The sequence below is a fragment of the Panthera uncia genome (genome assembly GCF_023721935.1).
Source record: "Panthera uncia isolate 11264 chromosome B2 unlocalized genomic scaffold, Puncia_PCG_1.0 HiC_scaffold_24, whole genome shotgun sequence".
NCBI classification, from domain to species: Eukaryota; Metazoa; Chordata; class Mammalia; order Carnivora; family Felidae; genus Panthera; species Panthera uncia.
Genome location: NW_026057580.1, coordinates 10,256,288 through 10,274,237, shown reverse-complemented (window position 1 = coordinate 10,274,237; position 17,950 = coordinate 10,256,288). Strand labels below are relative to the sequence as shown.

At 55.3% G+C, this 17,950-nt stretch overlaps 2 protein-coding genes across 3 annotated transcripts in view; both read left to right on the top strand.

Moving 5' to 3' along the window:
* The window catches only part of STK19 (serine/threonine kinase 19), a 5,602-nt gene extending 3,127 nt beyond the window's left edge, over nt 1-2,475 (top strand). Inside the window, exons 3-7 of one of the 2 annotated variants that reach the window (XM_049653551.1) lie at nt 164-259; nt 595-734; nt 1,544-1,641; nt 1,749-1,896; nt 2,042-2,475. In XM_049653551.1, coding sequence (XP_049509508.1) covers nt 164-259; nt 595-734; nt 1,544-1,641; nt 1,749-1,896; nt 2,042-2,087 — 528 coding nt within the window. In that variant the 3' untranslated portion in view covers nt 2,088-2,475. The remainder of the gene's footprint in view (nt 1-163; nt 260-594; nt 735-1,543; nt 1,642-1,748; nt 1,897-2,041) is intronic. The other variant, XM_049653549.1, reaches the window with a different exon arrangement.
* A 576-nt stretch (nt 2,476-3,051) lies between these two features.
* Nucleotides 3,052-17,950, top strand: LOC125938418 (complement C4-A-like). The gene is made up of 41 exons (XM_049653536.1): nt 3,052-3,176; nt 3,316-3,514; nt 3,979-4,180; nt 4,390-4,460; nt 4,541-4,629; nt 4,841-4,923; nt 5,105-5,201; nt 5,362-5,467; nt 5,568-5,700; nt 6,154-6,269; nt 6,375-6,551; nt 6,704-6,886; nt 7,018-7,203; nt 7,319-7,477; nt 7,754-7,880; nt 8,059-8,133; nt 8,399-8,596; nt 8,688-8,799; nt 8,891-8,961; nt 9,237-9,376; nt 9,492-9,701; nt 9,949-10,000; nt 10,117-10,206; nt 10,342-10,551; nt 10,731-10,806; nt 10,969-11,125; nt 11,227-11,343; nt 11,450-11,621; nt 11,820-12,052; nt 12,126-12,293; nt 12,667-12,726; nt 13,723-13,816; nt 13,896-14,082; nt 14,205-14,295; nt 14,432-14,506; nt 16,373-16,475; nt 16,636-16,725; nt 16,809-16,907; nt 17,008-17,091; nt 17,373-17,505; nt 17,669-17,950. The coding sequence occupies exons 1-41, from the start codon at nt 3,112-3,114 to the stop codon at nt 17,808-17,810; spliced, it is 5,232 nt and encodes a 1,743-aa protein (XP_049509493.1). The 5' UTR covers nt 3,052-3,111; the 3' UTR covers nt 17,811-17,950.

The window sequence follows — 17,950 nt, the reverse complement described above, 5'->3', positions numbered from 1 at the left end:
ACTATTTAATAATCTACCTGATTCTCTCCCCACACTTTGTCCTTTGCTTAGAGAAAAACTCCCCAGTATTGGCAATAAAATCTCCCCACCCAAAAGTGCCCAGAGTATAGCAGAGTATCTTACCCTGATACCCTTCTTTTTACTCCTATCTCTCTGGAGACAGAAGGAGCTTCAAGAGCAGGGGGAGATCAGAATCATCCAGCTAGGCTTTGACTTGGACGCTCATGGAATTATCTTCACTGAGGACTACAGGACCAGAGTGCGTGTAACTGTTTTGTGTGTGTGTGTGTGTGTGTGTGTGTGTGTGTGTGAGAGAGAGAGAGAGAGAGAGAGAGAGAGAGAGAGAGAGAGAGATGGGTGTGGGGGGTAGGCAGGGAAATTGGAGAGTGGAAATAAAAAGAAAAAGAGACAATTCTACTCCACATCTCACAGAGAGGGCACAGGGTTCTGGTAATATGAAGGAGAGGAAAAGGAGGAAAAGTATGAGAAGTAGAAAGACATGAGCGAAAGAGAAAACAGGAAGAGTAATGTCCTGGAGGTGGAGGTCCGTGGCTGAGGGTGGAGCCACACCACATCTCCCATCTCTGGTTCCAGGTCCTCAAGGCCTGTGATGGCCGACCATATGCTGGGGCAGTGCAGAAGTTTCTGGCCTCAGTGCTTCCAGCCTGTGGGGATCTTAGCTTCCAGCAGGACCAAATGACACAGACCTTCGGCTTCAGGGACCCAGAGATCACGTGAGACTTGGGGCATCAACAGAATCAGGCATCTGACATTTCTCTGCCTCCCTCTGATCCCATCCTTTTCCTTCTGGTGCACCTACCAAAAAAAGGAGTCTTATTTTTAGTATAATGCCCTAAATTTGTACTCCCCCCCAAGAGAGGAGGCCAATCCTACTGGGGCCTTGAACTAAAATTCAGGCGATCTGGGTGGCTAATCCAATGAATTTAGAGGCCTGGCAGGCACCATAAATGCCTATTGTGGATCTTGCTGAAACTAAGAGAATGAAGAAATGGTAGGAGCTTAGATGCCCCTAAAGCTTTCACATTAAAAAACAATGACCGGGCAAGGGTAAAGTAAAAATACCATTTCAGGGGGCCTTATCTGGCTCAGGCTCCCTATTTTGCAACCCATGGTACATGTGAAAGCATTTTATAAACCTTTTAGTAAGATGGAGCCGTGTTGAGGCATGTGTAGGCAGGGACAGGAGCACAGAAGAAAGGCCCTCATTTCTCCCCAGGGGTTGGACTGAGAGTGTGTCAGGGCATGTGGTCAAGGAGGGCTTCTGCGAGGAGAAGCTGCTTTAGTGAACAAGTAATACAGGAGAAGAAAGTCGGGGGGCAATCCAGGTAAGGGGAGTGGAGGCAAGGGCACGGGGCACTGAACAGCAGGGTGTGGGCAGAGGAGCACTCCAGAGTGGGCTTTTGTTACCTAGTCCCCTTGCAGGGTTGCCCACGTTTTTGTGGAGACTTAGTGTCCAAACATCAGTGGGCAGGGAGATGGTTTTCATAGCTGAGGCCTCCTCCTGGCTTCCCACCCTTCTTAGGCAGCTGGTGAATGCTGGAGTCCTCACTGTCCGAGATGCTGGGAGTTGGTGGCTAGCTGTGCCTGGAGCTGGGAGATTCATCAAATATTTTGTTAAAGGTATTCCATTCGCAGCTCAAGCCCTCAGTCCCTCAAGAACAGCTTTCAGTGGCTCCTCAGGGCCCAAGCCTTACTCACCTTTCCCCTCTCCTCTGCCACTTCTCCAGGGCGCCAGGCTGTCCTCGGCATGGTCCGGAAGGCCAAGTACAGGGAGCTACTCCTATCAGAGCTCTTGGGCCGGCGGGCGCCTGCAGCGGTGCGACTTGGCCTCACCTACCACGTGCATGATCTCATTGGGGCCCAGCTGGTGGACTGGTGAGTCTACCCCCAGCTTCTGGTAGATGACAGAGCAATGGCCCAAGGTCGGATTCCCTTCTGGGACTAGCCCAGACCAAGTTCTGAGTTTTCCCCAGACTGTTGGCCTGAGTATCTTGTTCCAGCCCTGTCTTTTCTTTTACAGTGTCTCCACCACTTCTGGAACTCTCCTCCGCCTGCCAGAGACGTGAGGATTCTGCTCATCATTGCATACCTCCCTGGAGTGGGATGAGAGGGATCCAGGAGTACTGTCCAGTGGTGCCTGAGACAGGGTCACCTTGGGAGCCAGGATGGGTGTTGAGTTTGCATCTGCACAAAGGGTCAGATGTGACTGCTGCTATTTACCTGGGCTCTGACCCAGTGGTGGGGTTTGGGCAATGGTTCTCTGCCCTTCTGTGGAAGTGGAGCCAGAAACCATGCCAAGGCCATGGCTGTTGCCTTTTATGCAGCAAAGTATTGCTGTTACTCTCTTGGGATAGGAAAATGGAATTTCTGGGGAGGCTGATAAGGGAGGGCAGAGTTCTCTTTTCTTACATGTTGGGTTAACATTGCAAATAAAGTACTTCTCTGCCTGTGCTATTTCTTGGATGTCTTTTGTTTAATGTGATGTATATTTGGGCGCCTTGTTTGGGGGTAGAGTTCAAGCCAAATTTGGGCCTGAGCTTTGCCTCATTGTTCAGAGAAATAAGTACATTAAGGTCGGTTCTCCCTGTAGGATGGTGAAGGTATGCCCGATCTCCTAAACCACAGAATTTCTGTTACGGCCTACACAAAGCAAAGGCCTGGTGTCATTCAGGTTTTGTGGGGGTTGTGGTATGAGAGAAGTGTCTTGTGCCCCCTCGTGCTGAGCCACATTGGTCTCTACTCTGCCCATGCCTACTAGACCATCTCTATATATACCTGTACGCAGATACATGCAGTAGGGGGGCTTCCCAGGGCTCTGGGGTGAGAGGGGTTAACAGGGAAGGACAATATGTAACTCCAAGCCAGGATTTCCTCAGATTCTCTCAGAGACCCAGGTGCCCGGGGTGTGTGCCCTACCCCCTCCAAATACTGGGCCTAGGGCCAGTTGCATTTCTTGCCTGTCACATGGTTTCCCAGCTTAGTTTGGCCAGGGGAGGAGCAAGGTCCAGAGTCAAATCTGCTCCAAGCTCTGGGCTGACTAGAAAGGAGCAGGCAGACAGACGGGTCTCATCTCTCTTGGATCTTCCAGCCATGAGGCTCCTCTGGGGGCTGATCTGGATGTCCAACTTCTTCGCCTTGTCTCTGCAGAAGCCCAGGTCCTGGAGGAAGGACACTGTAGTGCTTGAGCGGGACAGGGCTGGTGATGGGAGAGCAGGCGTGGGGGACCTAATTGTGGAGTGAGGGGTGGAGGGGCCCGAGTGTCACTGAATGCTGACCCCTTCCTGTTCTCCCTAGGTTGCTCCTGTTTTCTCCTTCTGTGGTTCACCTGGGGGTTCCTCTATCAGTGGGGCTACAGCTCCAGGATGCTCCCCGGGGACAGGTCGTGACAGGATCAGTGTTCCTGAGAAACCCATCCGGCTTGAAAGCACTCTGCTCCCCACAGGTGGACTTCACCCTCAGCTCAGAAAAAGACTTTGTGCTCCTTAGCCTCCAGGTAACTGGACTCCACTCCCTTCTACTGCTTCTTAGCACTTCCCACCCTGTCACCCTGTTCCCTTCTGTCTTCTTCTTCTTCTGTTTTTAACATTTACTTATTTATTTTTGAGAGAGAGAGAGAGAGAGAGAGAGAGCACACAAGTGGGGGAGGAGCAGAGAGAGAGAGGGAGACACAGAATCCAAAGCAGGCTCCTGGTTCTGAGCTGTAAGCACAGAGCCCAACTTGGGGCTCAAGCCCACGAACCTCAAGATCATGACTTGAGCCGAAGTCTGAGGCTTAACCCACTGAGCCACCCAGATGTCCCCACCTCTGTCTTATAAGTGCTTTTGCCTTCTCACTAGCCTCCCTCCCCTCCTCTTCTTCCCCCATCTCCACACTGTTGCCTTTCCTGTTTCTATCTCGGACTCTGGCTTTTTCCTTCTGCTCTGTCTGTGATCTGCGCCCTCTCCGTCTCCTGACAGGTCTCCCTGAAAGATGCAGAAAGCTGTGGCCTCCACCTCCTCCTTGGTGGCCCTGAGGTCCAGCTAGTGGCCAAGTCACCGTGGCTGAAGAATTATCTGTCCAGAAATACAGACATTCAGGGTGTCAACCTGCGTTTCTCCTCTCGCCGAGGGCATCTCTTTCTGCAGACTGACCAGCCCGTTTATAACCCTGGCCAGCGGGGTGAGTCTGAGCCCCAGGGCCTCTACCTTTGTCACCCAGTCTGCTCAAGACACGTTTGACACCCTGTAAGTGAGATAGCCTGATCATGCCGCACAGGAAGGCTGCTTAGCAAATATTTGTTGTCCTTCCCCTCAATCCCTGGAAGCAATGGGGGCCGGACCCACCCTTTGCGAATGGATTCCTGCTCACCTCTTGCCTTCCTCTCCTAGTTCGGTACCGAGTCTTTGCTCTGGATCAGAACATGCGCCCATCCACTGACACTCTTACGGTTACAGTAGAGGTGAGACCCTGACCTCTGACCTTCTGTTCAGCAGGGCTGCTAATCTGACCTCCCTCTCATAACCACTTCTCCCATTGCAGAACTCTCATGGCCTCCTTGTGCGGAAGAAGGAAGTGTACACTCCCTCCTCCCTCTTCCAGGATGACTTTGTGATTCCCGATATCTCAGAGTGAGCTCCCCTGACCTGGAGATGGCCCCTCCCATTCCTATTTTCCTTGTCTGTCCCCCTCCAGTGCCCAGTCAGACCTCGAGTTCTCCCCCACATCCCCCAGTTCGGGTTCCCCCCACCCCCTGCCAGTCAGTCCTCCTTCCGGGAGCCAGGCCTCTGGCTGTCTGTGTGCCTCTTGCACAAGTGGGCTGAGTCCCTCTCCCACTTGTAGGCCAGGGACATGGAAGATCTCAGCCCGGTTCTCAGACGGCCGAGAATCTAACAGCAGCACCCAGTTTGAGGTGAAGAAGTATGGTAAGAGCTGGAGACACGAGGGATAGGCAGCTCCTTTCCTAAAGGAGATATGGATAGAAGGAGAGGTGGTGGGGGCAGGGCAGGAGCAGGGAGGTATGGGTACCACAGCCCTGAGGGGAGGGACGTCTTTGAAGGGTCCTTTCGCTAGACTCTGACCTGCCACCCCTTCACCCCGGGTCAGTCCTTCCCAACTTTGAGGTGAAGATTGTTCCCGGAAAGCCCTACATCCTGACAACGCCTGGCTTTCTTGATGAAATCCAATTAGACGTCCAGGCCAGGTAACTCTCCCATCCCCCACGTGGGGCACCCAGGGCTCGCCACTCAGTATGAAGGAACTGTGAAGCCCTGCCTCCCCCTTGCCTCAGCGTGCCCCCCTCCCCACCACGGACATTGCCCTTATTTCCTAGACCTAACTTCTTGATCTCTCTGTGGTGGCAGGTACATCTATGGGAAGCCAGTGCAAGGGGTGGCATATGTGCGCTTCGGGCTCCTGGGTGAGGATGGTGATAAGACTTTCCTTCGGGGGCTGGAGAGTCAGACCAAGGTAGGAAGGAGGGTGGGGGTGTGGGGAAGGTGAGGAGGGTGTGGGAGAGGTGAAGTGGGAGACAAATCGCACCCATACCCTGTTTTCTTCTTTGCCCCAGCTGGTAGATGGCCAGTGCCATATTTCCCTCTCAAAGGCTGAGGTTCAGGGTGCCCTTGAGAAGCTTAAGGTTAATGTTGCTGACCTCCCGGGGCTGCGCCTCTATGTTGCAGCTGCCATCATTGAGTCTCCAGGTGAGAGGTTTCCCTGATTATGATCCCAGACCCTTGCCTCTGACCTCTGAGCTGATCCTCTGTTCTCCAGCATCGACACCATCCTCTGTTCCTCTTACCCTTGTCTTATACCCGAAGCCAGGGAAGATCCAGGAGACTGTCTCTCCTCAGCTGTGTTTCTGGGTGGTTTTGGGAGAAGATGTCTTTTCCCCCCCTCTTTTTTCACTCATCCTTCCATCCTTCCTTCCTTCCATCCCTCCCTCCCTCCCTCCCTCCAGCCAGCAGACATATAGTAACACTATCTGTGTGCTGGGTCCTGTGTTGGCTTCTGCAAACAGAGATGAATATAAGGTGACCTGTGCCCTAAGGGGTTCACCGTCTGGTGGGCAGGAAACACTTGAGCTGTGTTCCCCCTTGCTCTCCTGTTTCTCTCTCCTTGGCTATGGCATTCTGTCTTCCACCTCTGTCTTGCAGGGGGAGAGATGGAGGAAGCAGAGCTCACATCTTGGCGTTTTGTGTCATCTCCCTTCTCCTTGGATCTTAGCAAGACTAAGCGACACCTCGTGCCTGGGGCCCCCTTTCTGCTGCAGGTTTCATCTGGAAGGGGAGGATGAGTCGGGGGAGGGGATGTTGCCAGGAGGGCACAGGGCCTCACTGGCCACTCTCCTTTGCCTGTCCCACCCTCACTCACCTAGGCCCTGGTCCGAGACATGTCTGGCTCCCCAGCTTCTGGTGTTCCTGTCAAAGTTTCTGCCACGTTGTCTTCTGGATCTGCTTCTAGAATCCAGGACTTTGAACGAAACACAGATGGGAGCGGCCAAGTCATTATTCCCATTGCTACCTCTCCGACCATCTCAGAAGTGCAGCTCTTGGTAGGACTCCCACTCGTGAGACAGGGTAGCAGAAGGAAATAAAGGCTGGCTGGCTGGCTGGCTTTCTAAGAATCCATGTCCCAGGCTGGGGGAAGGAGCTGGGTACCGGGTCCTTGCCACTGACCCTATGCCTGCCCTGCTCTTCTTTCCAGGTGTCTGCAGGCTCCCCTCATCCAGCCATAGGCAGGTTTGCTGTGAGAGCCCCACGCTCAGGCTCCCCATTCCTGTCCATTGTGCGGCCAGACCCTCGACCCCCTCGTGTCGGGGACACTCTCAACCTGAATCTGCAAGCTGTGGGCATCAGTGGGGACAGCTTCTCTCATTACTACTACATGGTGTGCATAAGCTGGGTTGTCGAGAGGGGGGCGTGCAGGGAGGATCTTAGGCAGGAAAGAACCCTTGGGGTTGGAGGAAATGGTTTCAGGATTGGGGATGTGCAGTGAAGAGGAAACAATTCTTGACCCAGATCCTATCCCGGGGCCGGATCGTGTCTGTGAATCGAGAGCCCAGAGGGGAACTGACCTCAGTCTCTGTGTTTGTGGACCATCACTTGGTACCCTCCTTCTACCTTGTGGCCTTCTACTATCATGGGGGCATCCCAGTGGCCAACTCCCTTCGAGTGGACGTCCAGGTCGGGGCCTGTGAGGGCAAGGTAACTGGCATTGGGAGAAGTGGTATGTCTGTGTGTTAGGGGGTTAAGAGAGAAAGAAGAGGGAATGAAGAAGCTCTCCCCACTCTGACTGCCCCCTACCTCCTGCCTCTGCCAGCTGGAGCTGAATGTGGACAGCAGCAAGACGTATCATCCTGGGGAGCCTGTAAAGCTCCAGTTGCAAACAGATTCTCCAGCCCTGGTGGCACTGGGAGCTGTGGACATGGCTTTGTATGCTGTGGGTGGGAGGTCCCACAAACCCCTCAACATGGGCAAGGTTTGTCAAGACCCTCTGTTCTCCCCAGCCTTCCCTCCTCTCTGTGGCTCATTCTCCTGCTGTCCTGAGCCCTGAGCCCTGGGCCCAGCTCCTAGATCTCACTCAAGCTCCCCACGGACTACCCCCAGTCTTCCCTCAAGCCCAGCCCCTTGTGGTCTCTATTTCCCTACTCTCCATATGTCTTTCACGGTTGCTCGTACCCTGCATTCTCACCTGAAGCCGAGCACCAATCTGGCCCCTCAACTTGTGTGCAACATCCCAGCTTTTTTTTGCCAGGTCTTCGAAGTTATGAACAGCTATGACCTTGGCTGTGGTCCTGGAGGTGGGGACAATGCCCGTCAGGTGTTTGAGGCAGCTGGTCTGGCCTTTTCTGATGGAGACGTATTGACTTCAGTCAGAAAGAGTGAGAACAGAGGAGGAAGGGGGAGTTGGGTGGTAGGGAAATCAGGAAGGAGGAGGGAGTCTGAGGGTGTAAAATGGGAAGAGGATTGGCAGGATGGGCTGGGCCAGTGAAAGGGGGCAGGGAGAGGAGGTGAGAGGCCATACACCCTACTCTTGGCTGCACTTCTGCTTTCTACCAGGTATGAGCTGTCCCAAGGAGAAGAAAACCCGGAAAAAGAGAAACGTGAACTTCCAAAAGGCGATTCATGAGAAGCGTGAGTTGTGGGTGCCTATGTAGCTCTCCACTTGGGCCCAAGGGTCAGGGTGAGGGGGTTCTGCCTCTTGGCTGCTCAGCCTGTATATGGTATTTGGGGCCAGAGACCTGAGTTCTGGGGTTGAATGTGGATGGAGTCCCTCTCCACTGGCCTCGTTTGAGTTCCTGATCTCTCAGGGTGAGTCCTTGTGTATCTGGAGGTCAGGGTGGGGAATGGGATGTATCTCCTTTTGGTTCCCCCACGTTTACCCTCACCTGGCCTGCAGTGGGCGAGTATGCTTCCCAGGAAGCCAGGCGCTGCTGCCAGGATGGGCTGATACGGTTGCCCATGATACGCTCCTGTGAGCAGCGGGCGGCTCGTGTGCGGCAGCCAGGCTGCCGGGAGCCCTTCCTGTCCTGCTGCCAGTTTGCGGAGAGCCTGCGCAAGAAGTCCCAGTCCAGGAGCCAGGGGGGCCTTGCCCGAGGTGAGGCTCTGGGTGGGGCTGGGGGACAGGAAGGAGCACCTGGAAGGGCAGAATGGTCCCCTCCTCATTCCCCTCCACTGTGGTTCCCTAGCCCTAGAGGCCCTGCAGGAGGAGGACCTGATCGATGAAGATGACATTGCTGTGCGTAGCTTCTTCCCGGAGAACTGGCTCTGGAGAGTGGAAACAGTGGACCGCTTCTACCAGTGAGGGGGTGCGGTGGGCCTGGCCTTATCTCTGCGCTGTGTTTGCAGCCAGCCTAGGGTGTGACAGGGCTTCTCTCCTTTCCCACCATAGATTGTCACAGGTGCTTCCTGACTCTCTGACCACATGGGAGATCCATGGTGTGAGCTTGTCTGCAAGCACAGGTGAGATTGCCCTGCCTGGACCTCAGGCCTCCTGCTTCTGTCTCCCTCCAGCCTAGGCTCCCCACTTAGCCCTTTGCTCTTAGTATAGGACTAGGGGCAGAATGCTGGAGAAGTCTGTGTTGGCATGTACTGGGGCTGGGAGGCTAGAGTGTGGCGGCAGGTGGGGGGCAGATCTGGGTCATCCCCTGCCCCTCCCACCTGGGACCCTGTGGCCATGGTGCCCCCTGCCTCTGGTCTCTGCCCCCTCTTCCATCCCTCCCTGCCTTGTCCTTCAGGCCTGTGTGTGGCTACACCGGCCCAGCTCCGAGTGTTCCGTGAATTCCACCTGCACCTCCGCCTGCCCCTCTCTGTCCGCCGCTTTGAGCAGCTTGAGCTGCGACCTGTCCTCTACAACTACCTGGATAAAAATCTGACCGTGAGGCCTTGCAGGAGCCTGAGGACACAGGGGAGTGGGTGGGAGCTGGGGCGGGTGAAGGGTGAGGAGCCTAACTGGGCTGAGGCTCTGGCCATCCCTGTCTTCCTGCACCCAGGTGAGCGTCCATGTGACCCCAGTGGAGGGGCTGTGCCTGGCTGGAGGGGGAGGGCTGGCCCAGAGTGTACTGGTACCTGCGAGCTCTGCCCGGCCTGTTGGCTTCTCTGTGGTGCCCATGGCAGCTGCTGCTGTGTCCCTGAAGGTGGTGGCTCGAGGGTCCTTGGAGTTCCCTGTGGGGGATGCAGTGTCTAAGGTTCTACAAATTCAGGTGAGTGGAACACCTGAATCCAGGTCCCCAGGCTCCCAGATTTATACCCCCACACCCCTGCGCCCTCTCTGCTGGCCAGGCCAGAGACCCAACACCCAAACCCAATGCCTTGGTCTGTTTACATCTTCTACGATTCTGATTCAACTCTGTCCCTGAAGTTCAAACTCTAAGTCCTGGGGAGTATGCCCTGGGGAGGGCAGGCTGTGGTACTATGTGACCTCTCACAGCTATGTTTTCCCTGAGACAGAAGGAAGGGGCCATCCACACGGAGGAGATGGTCTATGAACTCAATCCCCTGGGTGAGCAGCCCCCTGCCTCCAGCCATTAGTGTCTTAATGGGGTTGTAGGTGGTGGGGGCGGGGTGGGGGGCGGTATGGGCAGCAAAACAGACTGCCAACTTCCCCCATCTCCACAGACCACCGAGGCCGGACCTTGGAGATTCCTGGCAACTCTGATCCCAATATCATTCCTGATGGAGATTTCAGCAGCTTTGTCAGGGTTACAGGTGGGAGCTGCCTCCAGTCTCTTCCCAGGAGCACCCTCAGATTCATGTGAAACCCACAGACCCCTGTTTGATCCCATGATCCCAATGGGTTCCCAGACCTGCTCTCTGATCCTTAACCCTCCACCTCCCCTATAGCCTCAGATCCATTGGACACTTTGGGCTCTAAAGGGGCCTTGTCACCAGGAGGCCTTGCCTCCCTCCTGAGAGTTCCCACCGGCTGCGGGGAACAAACCATGATCCTCTTGGCTCCAACACTGGCCGCTTCCCGCTACCTGGACAAGACAGAGCAGTGGAGCACACTGCCCCCCGAGACCAAGGACCACGCTGTGGATCTGATCCAGAAAGGTTCTGGGGACAGGGGCAAGCAGGCATGGGGCTGAGAGAGGGCAGTTAAAGGAAGAGGGGCAACCCAAGTGGCTAGAGGGGAGAAGAAGGGAGGCACCTGGTGGGAATGGGGAGTGTGGCCTCGGGCACATACAGTGGGAGAGTGAGTGTCGCCTCAGCAGCTGCCTCTCCTCTCCAAGGCTACATGCGGATCCAGCAGTTTCGGAAGACAGATGGTTCCTATGGGGCTTGGATACAACGGGACAGCAGCACCTGGTGAGGCTGGGAGAGTGTTTCTGGGTCTCAGAGAGGGGCTGGGGCTGGTGGGGGCAGATCCAGGTACCCTGGGAGGGTGAATAACCAGGTGTCTGAGGGAATGGGGATGTGTCCCCTACAGGGACCAGTCACTATTCCCCACTATCCCTTCCTCCCCTCTAGGCTCACGGCTTTTGTGCTGAAGGTACTGAGTTTGGCTCAGGAGCAGGTGGGCGGCTCACCTGAAAAGCTGCAGGAGACGGCCAGGTGGCTGCTGTCCCAGCAGCAGGCTGACGGTTCATTCCAGGACCCCCACCCGGTCATACACAGGGCCATGCAGGTTCGGGGCTGGGAGTTTGGACAGAGGAGCCTAGGTGGGAGGACTCTCCTTGCCCCTCCCTGCTCCTAGTTGACATCTCCTTTTCTACCCCCTTCAACTAGGGGGGCTTGGTGGGAGATGATGAGACTGTAGCACTCACGGCCTTTGTGGTCATCGCCCTTCAGCATGGGCTGGCCGTCTTCCAGGACGGCAACGCAGAGCAGCTGAAGCAGAAAGTGGTAAGAGCACCTAGGGGTCTGCCCTTTCCTGTTCCCCAGCTCTCTCCCTTTCTCTTCAGGAACCCAGGTGTCCAGCTCTGTGACCTGCCTTCCCACTTTCTCCTAGCAAACCTCCATCTCAAAAGCAAATACTTTCTTGGGAGAGAGAGCAAGCGCTGGGATCCTGGGGGCCCACGCAGCTGCCATCACTGCCTATGCCCTGACTCTCACCAAGGCTCCCGAGGACTTGCGGCGTGTTGCCCACAACAATCTCATGGCCATGGCCCAGAAGACTGGAGGTGAGTCAAGTTTTGGCAATGAACCAGGGACCCCTGAGTGTGCCCAAAGGGAGAAATTGAATGAACACCTCAAGAGGGAATGAAAGCATAAGCAAGTTAATTGGGGTAGAATCCGGAGAGCCCGACACAGAGAGCGTCACAGGGCCAGGCAACAAGGACCTGGCCCCCATTCACCTGTGGATCTCCCTTCACTTCCAGATAATGTGTACTGGGGCTCAGTCACTGGTTCTCAGAGCAATGTCGTCCCACCCACTCTGGCTCCTCGCAGCCCGGCAGACCCCCTGCCCCAGGCCCCAGCCCTGTGGATTGAAACCACAGCCTACAGCTTGCTCCACCTGCTGCTACAGGAGGGCAAGTCAGAGACGGCCGACCATGCTGCAGCCTGGCTTACTCACCAGGGCAGCTTCCAAGGGGGATTCCGCAGCACCCAGGTAGGGGCTGCCCTGGGGCTCTGGGGTAGATGGCCCTGAGACCAAGTGCCTGAGTCCTGGCTCACCTCCCCAGGACACGGTGATGGCCTTGGATGCTCTGTCTGCATACTGGATTGCTTCCCACACCATGGAAGAGAGGGGGCTCAATGTGACTCTCAGCTCCATAGGCCGCAATGGGTTCAAGTCCCATGAGCTGCAGCTGAACAACCACCAAGTTCAGGGCCTAGAGGAGGAGCTGGAGGTGAGCCACTCCCTCACCTGGCTTGCCATGACACCTGGGCCTACTGCGGCCAGGCCAGAAGCCATCCCCAGCCCACCTCCCCCCTTGTGGAATCCCCATGGCCTCTCTTGCTGATATCCTCGTGGTAAGACTTGCAGTGTGACCTGGAGAAAGTCACATAACCTCCGAGCTTCATTTTTCCCATCTCAAAATTAATAAATGCAGAGGGTACCAAACAGCGTTTTTAGGAGGCTGAGGTGAGACAGTGTACGTGAATGTGTGTGAGAGTGTGAGATGGAAGAGAAGAGGTGGTTTTCAGGGAGGAAGTAAATTGGAGCAACGTTGTGCCCTCTTGTGCCTTTCTGACATCCTTTCCCTTTTCTGTTCCTGCAAGTTTTCCTTGGGCAGCAAGATTAATGTGAAGATAGGAGGAAACAGCAAAGGGACCTTGAAGGTGAGAGCCAGCAGCACTGGATGCCTAGGGCCCAACAGGGAGGGGCTGTGGTCTTGAGTGGGAGGCCTGAGGGCAGAGCTCATGGTTGAGGAAGGAGGGAGACACCACAGGGTTGGTGGCCCCCCTGCTCTTTCCTGGGCATTTTCCCTCACTCTGGTCTCTACCTTCTCCGGGCACCTGCTATTTCCTTTTACCCTTTAGTGTTGACGGTGCACACACGCAGCACCTCAACCCAGGCTGCTCCCCTGAGTCACAGGCCCATGTGTCCCACAGCACCTCAGACATGGCACGTCCCAAACCCCTTCTTCCTCCTGTGTCCCCTCATCTGGCTGACAGAGCCCCTTCCCCACAAGAGCCCAGCTGCCACTCTGGAGGCCATCTTAAGTGTCCCCGTCCCAGCACTTCCTTATGGTCCCAGTAATTCCTCCTCTGCTCCCCTGCCACCCTGGGCTCTTGTCACTTGTTTCCGGGACTCTGCTAAGATGGTTTGGGAACTTCTCCATACCCCCATATCTTACCCCTCTGATCCATTGTCCACACTGCCATGAGATCAACCTCCTGACAACACTAGTCAGATTAGCCCTGGAGAAAAGTCAGACTCTTCCACATACACGATCGAACCCCTGTCCACCTCCCCAGCCAGACAAAACCACTCATCTACATAGTTCTCCTCGCTTTCAGTGTTCTTACGCCGCTTTTTCCCCAAGTGACACATTCATTCTTCTCCTTCAAGCTTTGGCCAGAAGTCTTTCCTGAGCTTTCCATCCCAGCCTCCTCTGTGCACCGTGTAGAGTGCTTGCCCCTGAGTGCCGGTCCCTGCTCCCCATGACCCACCAGCTAACCCAATTCCTGGGCCTCCCATGTTTATGGACTGGTCAGGAGGGGTGAGAGGGGCTGAAGGCCTGGAATCCCTCAGCCCAGGAGATGCCCCAGCTGTGGCTCTGGAGAAAGGCCTGGGCCCCAAATGTCCTCTGTTCTCACTCCTTGTTGAGCCAGATCCTTCGTACCTACAATGTCCTGGACATGAAGAACACAACCTGTGAGGATCTTCATATTGAAGTTACAGTCATGGGCCATGTCGAATACACAAGTGAGTGTTGGGGTTGGAGGCTGTGGGGCCCCCAGGGGGCTGGTGACAGGGGCCAAGCCACAATGCCATCCCTGTGCAGTGGAAGCAAATGAGGACTATGAGGACTATGTGTATGAGGAGCTTCCAGCTAAGGATGATCCAGACAACGGTTCCCAGACCGTGACACCCCTGCAGCTGTTTGAGAGACGGCGGAGCCGCCGCCGGCGGGAGGCACCCAAGGTGGCTGATGAACAGGAGTCCAGAGTGCAGTACACCGTGTGCATCTGGTGGGTGCTGGGGGCTGCACCCGACATGGGGGAACTGCTGGTCTGGGAGACGGAAGCAGGACCGAGGCTGGGGCTGGGCATCTGCAACCCAGTGCAAGTGGGACCTGGACATGTCTCTGCAGGCGGAAAGACAAGGTGGGGCTCCCGGGCATGGCCATTGCTGATATCACCCTGCTGAGTGGATTCAATGCCCTGCGTGCTGACCTGGAGAAGGTGTGGTCACCTGCCCAGAGGGACCCCTTGTGCCCTCTGGAGCCCTGCTCCATCCCTGAAGCCATTCCAGCTGCTGAGCCCTGTCTTGTACAGGGCCCAGGGCCACCTCCCTGTGACCATCTCTCCTTCCCCACAGCTGACCTCCCTCTCTGACCAATACGTGAGTCATTTCGAGACTGAGGGGCCCCACGTCCTGCTGTACTTTGACTCGGTGAGCAGGGAGAGGTGACGCAGGGAAGAGACCACACTAGATTTACCGAGCATATGTTACGAAGTTTCCCAGGAGACAGCTGTATGAGCAGCCAGTGCTCTTAGAGAGAACTTGGGATGTGAGCAGGGAGACAGGATAAAAGTGTGCCAGAGCAGAGTCAGGGGCAGGCCCAGGAGTCTGCGTTGCCTGTAGGCGATGGGGCTGAGCCCCTAATGCGGCGTGGGGGTCAGTGCCAGTCAGCAGGAAAGGACTTGAGAGCCGCTCATAAAGCTGAATTGGTTCAACTTGAGGGCTGCCTTTGTTTTTTGTTGTTGACCTTCCTAGTTTTTTCTGGTTTTGTTTTTGTTTTTTAAAGTTTGTTTATTTATTTTAATTTTTTAAACCTTTATTTATTTTTGAGAGAGAGAAAGAGTGCAAGCAGGGGAGGAACAGAGAGAGAGAGAGGGAGACACAGAATCCAAAGCAGGCTCCAGGCTCCAAGCTGTCATCACAGAGACCGATGCGGGGCTCAAACTCATGAACTGCGAGATCATGACCTGAACCAAAGTTGGATGCTTAACTGACTGAGCCACCCTCGCACCCCTAAACTGTATTTATTTTTGAGGGAGACAGAGACAGAGAGAGAGAGAATGCACATGTGCACACGAGAGCCAGGGAGGGGCAGAGAGAAAGGAGAGGATCCCAAGCAGGCTCCGCACTGTCATCTCCAAGCCCTATGTGGGGCTTGAACTCATGAACTGCGAGACCATGACCTGAGCCAAAATCGGTTAAGCAACCGACTGAGCTACCCCGGCACCCCTGGGGTTTGTTTTTGATATTAAAATGTATTTTCTTTTATAAAGTGATGATGGTCTTGGATGAGTTTTTGTCTTTTTGTGCCATTATTTGGCTAAAACAAAGAATTATTAACCCTTTGAGTGCCCTCAAGTGTTTTTTGAACATCAACTGTAATCTCTTGGGGAAAATATGAAAAAGCTGTGTCAATACTGTAACACCATTAGCCAGGTGTGTGTGGGTCAGGGAAGACAGACCTTGTTAGCCTGGGAAGCCAGGCAGAGGAGTTTGGTTGAACACCATCGAAGATGAGGAGCCAGGAAGATTTCTAGGCAAGGAGTTGACCTAGGCAGCCCAGCACAAGAGGGAAAGGGTCAGGGTAGGGGCTGAACTGGACCAGTGTGTGCGTGAGGAGAGGAGTCTGGGTCTAAGCTGTGAGCTGCAGCGTCATGGAGCATGGGAGAGTGACAGCAGCTGCCGTTAGGGTGACAGATAAAGGAGGGCCCAGTTGCATCGGTGAGGAAGCAAGGCTGTCAGGAGGGTGGGTAGGCTTCGGGGGCAGGCAGAGTGAATTTGGAGAACTTATAGGTCCCACAAAAATCCTAATGCAAGAATGAGGCTGAATGTTTAGCGTGGGAATCATCAGCCCAGAAGGGTTTGGTGAAAGTCAGGGAGTGGCTGAGACCTCCTCAGGGAAGTACAGGGGACAGGGGGAGCCAGGGCCAGGGAATGCGCCTCTGGGAATGAAGAAGGGGGATTGTCAGGAATGGCGAGGTCAGAACCAGGGATGACCTTAAAAACCTTAAAAACTAACCTTAAGCTTGGAGAGTTTCGTGCAGAATATGTCCATTATGTGGGACTCTGCCAAGGGGCCAGGGGCACTGGAGACTGGAATGAGGTCACTGTTTGGCAGTGAGGTCAGCAGAGACCTTGGGGAGCAGTTCTTAGAGTTCTGGCAGCCGGAAGGTAATAGAATGTGATGGATACTGGAGATAAGACCAACGAGTACCAGAGACAGGTCAAGGATATGCAGCACAGTGGCCTTCAGGGTTCAGGGTGTGCTCTCCTGACCGCTCCTCCCCACTGTGCCAGGTCCCCACCTCCCGGGAGTGCGTGGGCTTTGGAGCTGTTCAGGAGGTGGCCGTGGGGCTAGTACAGCCGGCTAGTGCAACCCTGTATGATTACTACAACCCCGGTGAGGACTTGGGGGACACTTGGGAGGTTTGGAGTAGGTGTCCCCATATGGGACATTGGGACCTGGGGCAATGCAGGGTGGCAGGGGTGTCCTGTGGCTCCTTAGGACTGGGGAGGCAGTGAGGGGGACCTACATTCTAACTGCCCTCTCTCTTCTCCAGAGCACAAATGTTCTATCTTCTATGGGGCACCCACTAAGAGCAAACTCTTGTCCACATTGTGCTCTGCTGACGTCTGCCAGTGTGCTGAGGGTGAGAGCCAGGGCCTGGGGCAGGGGGTGGGAAGACAGAGAGGCTGGGGCCTACACTGTCTCATCTGGGCCCCCTGACACCAGGGAAGTGTCCTCGACAGCGTCGTGCCCTGGAGCGGGGCCTGCAGGAAGAGGCCGGGTACAGAATGAAGTTTGCCTGCTACTACCCCCGAGTGCAGTACGGTCAGTCTTCCCTCGCACCCAAGGCCTCTCTGCCTGGGCCTGCTCCTCTCAGCCTCAGGTGGGACAAACCTGTGCTCCCGTCTCTTGAACTCCCTTGTAGGCTTCCAGGTTAAGGTCCTCCGAGAAGATGGCAGAGCTGCCTTTCGCCTCTTCGAGACCAGAATCAGCCAAGTCCTGCACTTCAGTATGAAGGGAACAGTTGGGCGGGTGGGGCTGGGGGGATCTAGGGAGCTGAGGTCAGGGTTTGCGGCCTGGCTGCTTGGAATAGCTCAAGTTCAGAGTCTGAGCTCAAAGCCCCTCAGCATCTTAGAAGCTCTGGGCTTGTCCATAAATAGGAAAGCAGTTGTATCTCCCCATTAGTCACAGTGAGGGCAAAATGAGCGGGTCCGTGCATAGCCCCTGGCCCCTGCTTGTCCTGTACCTTCTCTTTTCCTCTGACAACCCTCATGCACATTATCCTCTCAGCCAAGGACACTAAGGCCACTGCTGGTCAGACCCGAAACTTCCTGGTTCGAGCCTCCTGCCGCCTTCGCTTGGAACCTGGGAAAGAATATTTGATCCTGGGTCTGGACGGGGCTACCTATGACCTCAAGGGAGAGTGAGTTCTCTGGGCCCCTCTGTCTCTTTCTCTCCTCACACCTCATGAGGGAACAGATCCCCAGCACCCAGACCCTGCCCCCACAGAAGCCAGGCGCTTCATGCTCTCCTCTCCCACCAGCTTATCCTCCCCACCCCTGCTGACCATCCCTTTGCCCCTACAGCCCCCAGTACCTGCTGGACTCGAATAGCTGGGTTGAGGAGATGCCCTCTGAACGCCTGTGCCGGAGCACCCGCCATCGGGAAGCCTGCGCCCAGCTCAATGACTTCCTTGAGGTGTATGGCTCTCAGGGGTGCCAGGTGTAAGGGCTGCCCTCCCATCTCCCCCAGGAGGAGCCCGAGCCAGGGAAAGGTGATGCCTGGATTGTTGCTGTGCCCGGACCCCTGGACGTGGTCCCTGGGAAGGACCAGGGACTCAATAAAGGTCTTTGGCGGCAAAGTGTCAA

Excerpts from the sequence above, each read along its gene's own strand:
- LOC125938418 (XM_049653536.1), top strand. The coding sequence starts at position 3,112 with ATGAGGCTCCTCTGGGGGCTGATCTGGATGTCCAACTTCTTCGCCTTG. Across the intron at positions 12,294-12,666 it reads GCCTAGAGGAGGAGCTGGAG|TTTTCCTTGGGCAGCAAGAT; the intron begins GTGAGCCACTCC and ends TGTTCCTGCAAG. Across the intron at positions 17,092-17,372 it reads CAGCCAAGTCCTGCACTTCA|CCAAGGACACTAAGGCCACT; the intron begins GTATGAAGGGAA and ends TTATCCTCTCAG.